Here is a 12,183-nt window from a genome sequence, read left to right on the forward strand (position 1 = left end):
CATATATATATATATAATTAGTTTTCTGAAATAGAAAGTTAAAGGCCATCCTAATTCAGTATCACAAAGAATTTTAAATTTATTTATTCTTTTCTTTATTTTTTTAGTTTGTTATTATTTTGAGACTTGGTCCCTCTGTGTAACCCCAGATGGCCTAGAACTTGCTAAGTAGCTGATCGCAAGCTGGCCTCAATCTCATAGTGATACACTTGCCTCCATCTCCCTAGTACTGGATTAAAGTCATATGCTAAGATTTCAGTATCACAAAGAATTTTAAATTTATTTATTCTTTTCTTTATTTTTTTAGTTTGTTATTATTTTGAGACTTGGTCCCTCTGTGTAACCCCAGATGGCCTAGAACTTGCTAAGTAGCTGATCGCAAGCTGGCCTCAATCTCATAGTGATACACTTGCCTCCATCTCCCTAGTACTGGATTAAAGTCATATGCTAAGATGCCCAGTGAATCTTTCATTTCTTAAAACAAGAAAAACATATTCTAATGTTTATTCAAGTTGATGGTAAAATTTATCTACAAAAAGATGAGGAATAGTCACAAAGTTGTTGTAATTTAAAACTACATAACATATGAAATCCCATAATGAAATAGAGCAAGTGAGATCAAATGTGCATAATCAGTTCAGATTAAGAAGTAGGCTTGCACATAGACAACTCTGAAACAAATCACAGTGAAAAGGTACCAACTGTAGCTTTGGAATAATACTAAAGGTATGAAAATGACAAAAATAAACATGTGTTCATAAATTAGAAAAACAAACCCTTGAAAATAAGGATTTGAATATGTATATATAGTACAGAAATGATGTCTATGTGTGGTTAAGGATTGTTTTTTACAAAGAGAAGTAGAATATATGCATTCATGTTTAGGAAATTATTAGTCTCCTGATAGTGATATACTCAGATATGGTATGTAAATATCTGTAGTATTTGTTTACACACTCCTTTATATTGTTTTATATTTTCTGTCAAGATCTTCCATTCAGATGAAGTATTACAATGATTTTACAAGCAATAGAAAGGCATTACTATGGTGGTTTGAATGAGAAGTTTTCCCCATAGGCTCAGATATTTGAACATTTGGTATATGGAACCAGGTTGGTAGCATTGTTTTGGGAGGGTAATAGAATCCCTAAGAGGTGTGGCCTTTCTGGGGGAAGCATGTGACTGGAGGTGGGCATTGAGATGTCATATCCTTGCCACACTTCCAGTTTGTAGTCTCTCTTTTTCCTGCTTATGCTTTAAGATGTGAGTGCTCAGCTTTCTGCTCCAGCTGCCCCATCCAGCATGCCTTTCCTTCCATTATGTTCTCTCCCTCTAAATCCCAAATGAAATAAACTCTTCCTTATGCAAGTTGCCTTGGTCATGGTGTTTTGTCACAGAAAAATTAATAATACAATTGCATAGGAAACTATTTGTATTTTTTTGAGAATTTCAAATATGAGTACTATATTTACATCATTTCTATGCTTCCCCCTCCTTGCTCCAACTCCTGTCATGCACCCCCACTCCCTCTCAAATACATGATCTCCTCATCTTTTCTTTAGTTATTATTGCATATACCACACACATCTATCTGTCTATCTATCTATCATCTATCTATCTATCTATCTATCTATCTATCTGTCATCTATCATCTATCATATATCTATCTGTATATATAACATGTTTAGGGGTGATGACTTGAGATTGGATAACCTACCAGGGAACTCATTTCAGAAGAAAACTGATCTTCTCTCAATGTAAAAAATATCTTTGAAGTGTTCAACATCCTTAGCTATTAAGGAAATACAAATTAAAACTACTGTCAGATTTTCAATTACCCAAGTTAGAATGGCTAAGATCAAGAAAACAACTGACAACAAATGTTTCAAGAATGTGGGGAAAAAGGAACTTTCATTCAATGTTGGTGGGAGTGCAAGCTGGCACATGCACTATGAAAGTCAGTGCAGAGAATTTCTCATAAACATAAAAGTAAATCTGTATGACTTAGCTACACCAGTGCTTGGCATATACCACAAGTTCTCGACATCCTACTATAGAAAATTTTTATTTCCATTATCAAATCTGTGTTTTGGGTTATCTGTAACTAAAATAGAAATATTCTTAATGATTAGGTTTTGCTGTATAACTGCTTCTACCAAAATGTAATTGTTTAAAGCAACACTGAACTGTTATCTTATGCAATTTCTGTGTATCAGGACTTTAGGACTTACTTGTATGGTTGCTTCTGGCCTTGGGTCTATGGTGAAGTTTCAGTCATATGTAAGGAACATCTGTCATCATCAAAAGGCTTGACAAGGATCAGGATATCTGATCCCAATGTGGTTGTTCACTCAGATGACTAGAAAGATGGTTGGTGCTGGGTCCTACAAAAGTAGCTCAGCTCCTAGCCTTATGAGGATATCAATCATAGGACTGCTTAGAGGTACGTTATTCATTGAAGAGCACGTAAAAATGCTAACTTGTCATATATGATCTATCTTTTCAATCAAATATCATCCAATTCATGGCATACCCGAGATTACAGTTTCTCTCTATTCAATATTTGACAGACTTACAAAAAGATAAGAATAATGAGAGGTGAAACTGTTGAGATCATCTTATAACACAAAGTAATTAAAAAAATAAATTTATAAAAGTCATAAGATACAATAGAATATTTATGTTGTATTAGAATAGCCAACTGATGGTTCTTATATATTAAAAAGAGAAAAGGGGTATCAGATACATGATTTAAATCTTTTAAATGCTGAATAGAGGGTCTGGAGAGGTGGTTTAGCAGTTAAGAGCACTGTCCTCTCAGAAGACCTGCAACTCTGGTTCCTGACCATCGGACACCCTCTTCTGGCCTCCAGGAGCATTGCATGACATGGGTGCACTTGTATACATTCAGGCAAAACACTCACACATATAAAATAAAAATAAATTAGTTCAAAAATTTAAAACACTGAATAGAACTATTATTTTAAATAGATTATTAAAATCAACACCAAAATAAAAGAATACTGGTGTTAAAGGAGTTTAATTTCCTCTATTTTGTATGCAATTTTCTGTACATATGCAAGGTTTTTCAGTGTGTATGACATGCGTTCAGTTTTCTTTCTGTAATAAGGAGGTTGTTTTAAGGACAAACAGAAGTAGGAATAACAAAAAGAGCATGATTCACATGCAATCGAATTGTCAGCAGCAGTGCAAGGTAACTTTAGAAATTTGGCTATCCATTTTTAAGAGAAAGTTAGCTATTACTGGTCTGTAATCTTGATACTGAATATCAAATTTGTTCCCCCACTCTCCAACTTCTAGGTTCCTGCTGCTTATTATTTACACTCCAATAGCTTTTCTGCCAATAATTACTGCCCTATTCAGGAACACCATAATGCCAAGCCATACATGAAATTCCATTCAACACCAAAAGAAGATGTGGATAGTTAATCTGCATAACAACATGTTTGAACTACATATGCATTAGACTGAGATAAAGCAGACTCAAAAGATGGTTTCATAATTCCATTTGTATAAAATTAAATACAATGCTTTAGAAATAGAAAGAAAATTAATACTTGCTAGAGGTTGACAGTTTGGCGAAGGGTGCATCAGAAAATATTGTAGGGTGATCAATTTTCTTTCTAGGAGCTCTGTGCTCTGGACATGACATGGCTGTTGCCCTCTTGAACTCTTACAGCTGTTAGTAAATGCAGAAGACCTACAAAAGATTGGATCTATCAACATTCCATCATGGAGTAGGGAGAAGCTCATGAGGCCACTTTAAGTCTCAGGATTCACAGGCAGTTAACAGTTATTGTGGGTGGTGGGGAGGGGGGGAGTAAGGGCTCAAGTTTTATATCTTGATGTTGTCACAATGAAAAAACTGCTTTTTATGTTTGTTAAAACTCACAACTGTATGCCAGAAGGAGAGAACTTCATTTGCATATGTTAAAAACTCACTTTAAAAACAAATAATATAATATCTACTTACTTAGATGTTATTTTTATATATGTATTTTCATACAATTTGTTTCAAAAGCTTATGTTAGTTCCTTACATGAAAAATCATGTAAAGATGACACTAGAAAAACCTAGATCTAGAAAAACCTTGCATTCTTTCATTAAGGCTTACATCAAAAGGTAAATGGAAAATGCTAGGCTATTCCCAGTTGCCAACAGTCTGATTATCTCAAGGTTGTAGAGAAAGAAAAACTTGAAACAGTCATGAATCATGATTTTGAATTTTTTTAATTAAATAATGGATGTCCTAGTTTGTTCTTCATTTCTGTGACAAAATACTCTGACCACTACCAACCTGGGGAGGAAAAGGTTTATTTGGCTTACATATCCCCGGTCACAGTTCATCTGGGAGCCCAAGGTAGGAACGCAGGGCAGAAACTTGGAGGCAGGAGCTGGAGCATAGGCCATGGAGGAATGCTGCTTATGGGCTTGTTCCCCTGGCCCCTGCTCAGCTTGCTCTCTTATCCAACACAGGCCCAACTGCCCAGGGTTGGGACCACCCACAGTGGTCTGGGCCCTCCTACGTCACTCAACAATCAAGAAAATGCCCCACAGACATGGCCACAGGCCAGTCCAATGGAGGCAATTCCCCAATTGAGGCTCCCTCAACCCAGGTGTGTCAAGTTGACACTAATGCTATCCAGCACAATGGATAAATAAATGTAAGAAACAAAAGCTGATAGTTCATTTGCAAAAGTCCCTAGAGCCAGTTTAGGTCCAGCTATAAATGAACAGAAAGCTATAGACCCATGCTATGGTCTGCTAGGCAAGCTATTACCTCTGAGCACATCCAAACTCTCCTAAGCAAATTAGAAATTTAGAGTAGAAAATTACCAACAGCCAAGCTTGCCTGCAAGGTCATGTGCCTTAGGTAAGTTTTAAAATGAAGAGGATATAAAATATAGAGAAGAATCCACACATGCCATTTGTTGAAAACAAGGCAAACCTAAGGGACAGAGGGTAAGATAAGGCCTAGGCGACATGTTAGGATTGTATACTCCTCTTGGGACTGGAGAGACTCAGTGGTTAAAAGCACTGCTGTTATTGCAGAAGACTGGGGTTCGAATCCCAGTACCCACATGAGGCTAACAACCATCTATATCTCCATTCTAGGGGATCTGATGCCCTCTTCTGTCTTCTTTTGGCATTGCACAACATGGGTGCACTTACACACATGCAAGCAATACACTCATATACATAAAATAAAAATAAATGAATCATTTAAAAAAAAAATTACCTTCCTGATTACTGAGACCATGAGATAAGAGCAGAAGGGTCTTGCAGTAAGGATTTATAGCTTGTTCTCTGGACTGAGCACACATGCCCTTCTGGGCAATGTCCCACAATAAAACAAACTGCTTCACTTTCACTACTCTGGTCTCCACAGAGTCTTATTATGAAGTAAGGATCTTTGTTTCTCACAATAAATAGGAAGCTTCAAGACATTGTGTTATACATTGAGATTAAATGCGTTAATTATTCTTCCTAATATTCTTTTATTTTTTAAGTATTAGTTTGAAAGTAGTTTATTAGAAATATACTACATTTACATTTTCCAAATTCTAAATTGAATTTTCCTCCCTGGTTTTGAACTGTTCAAAGAAGAATTAACAGTAATAATTGACCAATTGGGCAGGCTGAATAAGAAAGCATATTTGCCTTACATTAGGGACAGAATAGAAATGAATACCAGTTTGTCTTTTGAAAGTCTTTCATGAAGGCACCACAAAACTAGGGGAAAACTTTCTCTACTTTGGAAACAAATTATCGTTCAGTTGGTCCTTATTTCTAATTACTAAGTTATTCTTATGCATATGCTAGTTTTGAAAATTTAAACTTAGCAATGTTAGATTACTCATTTTAGAAATCAGGTTTACAAATCAGCCATGAAACTGCCTTCTTATTTTCTGTCATGTAGCTCTATTAAGTCTACCCACTTTTCTGAATTCTAATTCAGAAATGCATGTTTTCCTTCTCCATCTTTCTATATATTTTGTTGTTATTGTTGTTGGAGTCTAGGCAAAGCCTGAGTGTTCTTCCTCTGGTGCTCTGAGCTTCCTCAAACTTTCTTTGTGTCCCTGTCTCCCCTTCCACCATGCTACTTCAGTTGCTTGGCAACCTCCCCTGCAAAAATCATGCCTTTCTCTCTTCTTCTCCTTTCTTCCTCCTCCTTCTTTATTTTCCTTTACTTGGGAGCTGACAAGATTTTCAACTTGCCTATTCTGTTGTTTTTCTCTCAAACTAATAAAATTGTCCTTGAACATCATAATTTTAAGAAAAATCAACTCGTATATGTCATGCTTCATTAGTCAAAACCTGAAAACAGGTGAAAGAAAATGATAAAATAGTTGCAAATATTTCAAGAGTGAATACACCGAGAATAAAAGTCCAGTTGACCTAGCTAAGCCTTCAAGTTCATGACAAGTATTGATTATTTTAAAACCAGAAATATCTGGGGCTGTAATAAATGCATAAAAATTCTGTATGATATGAAACCTAAAATCATATAAAGAGTATCCTTTCCGTTCTAGTCAGATACATTATTCTACTAGGCAAAACATTTGAATTTTCATTATTTACTATATATTGGGTGAGGCCTGCTATTGTAAGCCTATAGTCCTGGCTACTCTGGAAACTGAGGCAAGGCCCTAGGGTTGTGAATAAAACCTGCCTAGGCTATACAGTGACTTAAAAGCTCATTTTTGGCATTCTAGTGAGAGCCTATATCTAAATAATTAAAAAGAGGGCTGTGGATGTAACTCTGTGGCAAGGCACTTGTCTTGTACAAGATCTTTACTTCAATCCTGGAACTATAACACAAAATAAAGAGAAATTACCATTAATACAATTCTAAATTCTTTTCCTGAGATAGAATCTTTATCAAATAGTTTGTGCTCATAAAAGAATTATAGAAGCATTATATATTAGTGTTATCTATTACTGGTTATTGAAAAATCAAAATATTACTCGTGATAAAACATTTGATTTTAGTGAATTTCAGCTTTAAATTAAGTAACCACACATGGATAGCAGATAAGGAAGGAAAATATAGCTTGGTAGCCTGGCCAAGAACATATATGAGTGACTCACAAGGAAAGACATGCTTTAATAGTTTAAATCCGTGGTGAAGGATGCCAAATATAAGTGAAATGACCTGATGACATCTGTGATTGTTCCCAAGCCTGATGCAGCAAGAAGAAAGAACAGGCTAGAGCTAAAAAATCAATCAAGGACTTTATTGCTGATTTCACATTTTCCTCTTATGTAGTTCAACCAAAAGAGCACCCACTGACTATTTACACTCCCGTAAGAAAACAACAGATAACTTACAGCTACCTATAAATATAGGGAAGGACATTTGAAATGACCAGAAACCAGATAATCAATCTTCCTGCCTGGCAAATTTATTGAGCAAATTCTTACAGGGTGGACTTTCTCTACAGGATTTTATATGTTCTTTTTGCTGTCTGGCTGAATTATACTCTTATACATGAAGTAAATCTCCCTTTAAGTGCACAGCAGAACTGGAATGATTTAGAAGGTTGAGCAAAGGGTTACACTTTTCATTCAGAGTTTTGTGAATAAACACAATGAGATTTTTTATTTCATTTTATTTTTGTACATCATGGACCATTTATCCAGATATACCAATGCTTACACTTTTAGAAGAAAAAAATAACAGCATATAAATTTTATTTAGCTGAATTTCATTTTATTTAGATTTAAACATATTGAGATTATAAATTCACAGGAAATGTAATAAATAACATGGACATAACTTTTGTAAAATTTGCCAAGATTCAATCTTGAGCAATACCTAAGAAAAATTTCAACTTTCTCTTAATAGTGAGATTTTAGAAAACTATACTTCATTAAGACTAGAGTGGTCTCTAAACAGCTATAAAATTTCTGTCATTCAGACTATCATTTTTACTGGTATTCATTTGTGTGTGTGTGTGTGTGTGTGTGTGTGTGTGTGTGTGTGTGTGTGTGTTTAGTCCTCTATAATTCTTATCGTCTGTGCAGCTTCAGGTATCTACAACCACAGTGAATGTAAGGTCCCCAACACAACAATCTCCTATTTTTCCCTTTATAAATCATGTCCAGAACTCTTGTCCCTCTCCTCATATCTGACCACTGATACCCTCCATTTCAAAATGTTATTTTATTTTTAATTTTTAATTAATGAATTAATTTTTTATGTGTATGAGTGTATTGCCTGCATGTATGTAAGTGCACCCATGTTATGCAATGATCATGGAGGACAGTAGAGGGCATCAGATCTCCTGGAACTGGAGTTACAGATAGTTGTTAGCCAACATGTGAGTGCTGGGATTTGAACCCAGGTCTTCTGCAAGAGCAACTAGTGCTCTTAACCACTGAGTCATCTCTCCAGTCCCCAAGATTTTATTATTTTAAACATTACTTGAAGAGGTAATACACTATGTTATATTTTGTAAATATCACATTTCATTCCCTATAATACCCTGGAGAGTCACCCGAGTTTTGCACCTGCCAATCATTCATTCCAATGCTGAGTAATATTTCAGGCAAGAATATACTACAGACTGTTGATTCATCTGCTGAGCTGTACTGGATTATTTCAGGATTTGACTATTATGAATGAAACTGCTACTTGTAATACTCAAGTTTCTGTGCAAATAATTTGTCTTTCTCTAGAATGAATGCCCATGACTACAACTGCTGGACTGCATGGTAATTATGTGATTAGCTTACTAAAAATTTTCAAAACTGTTTTCTACAGTAGTTGCAAAAGTTTAAATTCTCACTAGAAATTAGCAGATCCTGGTGCAGCAGGCCTATTAAACCATACTACTTTGGGAGGCTGAGGCATGAGAATCATGAGTTCAGGGCCTACCTAGGCTACAAAGTGAGTTCAAGGCCAACCTGAAGAACAAACAATAATAAAATTAAAAAAATACGCTAGAGATATAGCTCAGTGGTAGTTATTTTCCAGCATGCAAGAGGGCATATGTTCAACCACCACTACCACAAGAAAGGAAGAAATGGCTCACTGATCTTGTTGCTTTATATCATCTGAATGTGATGTTTTCATATCTTTCACTTGAAAAGATAACAACCTGGTGTTTTCACAGCAACCATCACATACATTAATTAATTTTACCACTTAACAATATAATTATAGTAGATTTTATTTGGATCAACATTCTGTTTTCATATATTACTTAGTGAATGATATTCACATACAAACTAAATAAGAACTTAGTGCTATTTTTTATTTTTATAAATAGCTTTCATGGGACATGGTGGCGCACACCTTTAGTCCCAGCACTTGGGAGGCAGAGGCAGGTGGTTTCTCTGAGTGCAAGGCCAGCTTGGTGTGGTCTGCATAGTGAGTTCCAGGCCAGTTGGGGCTACAAGAAAGACTCTGCCTCAAAAAAAAAAAACCAAAAAAAAAACAAACAAACAACAAAAAAAAACAAACCAGAAATAGCTCTCTGTTTTCTGAGTAATTAATAATTTTCCTTGATTTTATGTTCCTAAACCTAATTTATTCTCATATCTCTTCCTCTTAATCCAGGAAATCCTAATTGTGTAAAGTACTGCTCAACACAAACTCATAAAACATTTTATCAATTCAATCTTGCTGAAGTCATAAATGTGAGTATATATCTCACAGATCTCACAAGTACCTGCACAAATCTAAAGCAAGACCAGAACCTCCATCCTTGAATGCCTACCTGTGTGTAGGGACCATTGATTTCTGCCTCTGTTACTTCTCATTGCAGTGCACGGCTCCAAGTTCCATCCTTCCTTAGCTGATGAGAATACTAACAGAATTTCTAAACAGTTCAGGCTTCAGCCAGTCTTATTCTTGAGTGTGTGCTAAAGGGAATTTTGAAGCCCCTTTGGAATCTCCATTTGTTTTAGAGTTTGTTTAGGATTTTGCACCAGTAATATAGTTTTCATTTATTCCAACTGTGAGCCTTTTAGGGCTATAAAACCGCTTTGGTTTCACCACAGGGATGCAGACAAGATGTACATTGTCTTCTAAAAAAATGCAAAGGTGACTCACATTGCCAACTTGTAAACTAAGATTTATATGATTTTCCAAGATGGTGTATTTTTATCATTTCTTAAAATTTTCACATAATAATCACCAACACCACTCAAACTATTTTCAACAATCAACAATAATTCTAAGAAACTTGACAACTTGCCTCTATCCTTGTTGAAAATGATTATGATCTTGGTACTGTGAGAGTCTTGTAACAATGTCGGGACAGATTACTTACAAAGGTGTATAGGTGTTAAAGAAAACTCTTTAGCTGGTAGCATGAGAAGAAATTTCTTTCAGTGAAACTCAGCAGCAAAGAGCAAATTAGAACTGCTGCTACATTTCAAACTGTGAGTTCACAAAAACGAGAGCCAAACGACAACGCGAATTTGTACATTTGAAGAATTCTATCATAGTAATGTAGATGTTTGGTTACTGTGCCATTAGTAATACTTTCACTTCACAAATGAGAAAGTTATTATTCAGATAGCTAATAAAATTCCTAAAGCTACTATAATCAGAGTGTAGCTCCTGTTCTAGCAGCATGAGTATTCTCTGCAACTTTTTGTGAGTACAGGTTCCTAGTGCCTGCTCTGGACATGTGGAAACAGAACCCATAGTTGAATGACAGACTTAAAGACTGCTTTATAGCGTGTGTGTGCATCTGATCTTTTTTCAAGATTTAATAACATAGCTGAGATGGGGGTGGTTGTTCAAGTCCTTAATCCCAGCACTCAGGAGGCAAAGCCATGCAGATCAGATCTCTTGTGAGACCAGCCTGGTCTACATTGCTGATTCCAGACCAGCTGTTTCAAAAAAACCCACCAAATTAATAAATAAGTAAATTAATTAGTTAATTTAATGGTATAGTAAGGAGGATAATTTCTGAATATGATCAATGTAAATTGTATGAACTTCTCAAATCAGTAAAAATATTTTAATTAATAATACATGTGTTAAAGTTGTAGCTCAGCGATAGAATTCTTGCTTAGAATGTTGATGACCCTGAATCTGTTCCCTAGGATTGAAAAGAAACAAAGAACACAAAGAATTCCAGTACACAAAGAATTTATTTTACACGATCAACTAAGTAATTTGCTCATCCCTCTCGATAGGTCTTCATATGAATTCAGTATTCTGGTATACAAAGAACTGAGAAATCCTGGCCCAAAGGCCATTGAGAAAGATGTTTAGGGGATTTGGATCCTGTTTTCCTTGAAGTCTTCCATTTCATTCAACAGTCAAATCTCGCAGCCTTATTAAGAGACCCCCTTGGGCACATCACTTTCACTAAGCACTGAAGGGAGGGTCAGGAAAATTCACACTACACCAAATGACACCTTGCAACTCTACCAGGCTATCTTAGTGGAAGCTGCTTCCGGATTTGGGGATGGCATGGTGTGTTTCTAGTTATTTTGTTAACAGCTGCCACTCTGTTCTTTCACCAGAAGCGTGCTGTTGAGTGGCCATCTCAAATACTGAGGCAGTCCCTGACTCCAGGGCTAAAGTGCGCCTGCGCAAACGCGAGGCGAGGGGGCACACAAGGCGAGTGGGAGGAGAGTGCACGGTGAAGGGGGCAGCCGGCGCCTACTCCTGAGTGTCAACTGGACCGCGGTCAGGGAGCCCGGAGGGGTCAGTTTGGGTGGGGGAGCTGGTGGCGCTGGGCGAGCCTGAAGGGGCGGGCCTCATAATGGTTTCCTAGTGCTGGTTGCCAAGCAACTGGTGTTGTCCCTAGCCAGTCGTTGGTCTAGTCAGCAACTTCTTGCTGGTACCTAGAAGGCAGCTATGGATTTAGAGAGGGGCTCCCTAGCCCCTCGGGATGCTGATAATGAGAAGAAGGAAGTTCAGCTACGGGTAATACCCTCAGAGCTGAGGTTCCAGGATGCAGTGTTGGGGAAAGTGTACCATCTCCCTCTCACTGTGAAAAACCTTGGCAGATGGAACCAGAAGATGAGGTTTCAAGAGCCAGAGAAGCCGCAGGTAATTCATCAAGGGGTGCTGGAAGCAGGATCCTAGGGATTTTCCTTAACTAAGCTTCCTTTTGCCCACAAAAGTAAAATCTTGACTCCGGGGGGAGGGAAGAGAGAGAGAGAGAGAGAGAGAGAGAGAGAGAGAGAGAG

The 12,183-nt window shown here is 36.8% G+C and overlaps 1 protein-coding gene across 1 annotated transcript in view; it reads left to right on the forward strand.

Annotated features, from left to right (window-relative positions):
• The first annotated feature begins 11,848 nt into the window (after nt 1-11,848).
• Cfap47 (cilia and flagella associated protein 47) overlaps nt 11,849-12,183 on the forward strand; it is a 337,765-nt gene continuing 337,430 nt past the window's right edge. Inside the window, exon 1 of the mRNA XM_029561230.1 lies at nt 11,849-12,043. Within this exon, the coding sequence (XP_029417090.1) occupies nt 11,849-12,043 (195 nt within the window). The remainder of the gene's footprint in view (nt 12,044-12,183) is intronic.

The sequence above is a fragment of the Nannospalax galili genome, unplaced genomic scaffold, assembly GCF_000622305.1.
Source record: "Nannospalax galili isolate Female #2095 unplaced genomic scaffold, S.galili_v1.0 scaffold1733, whole genome shotgun sequence".
NCBI classification, from domain to species: domain Eukaryota; kingdom Metazoa; phylum Chordata; class Mammalia; order Rodentia; family Spalacidae; genus Nannospalax; species Nannospalax galili.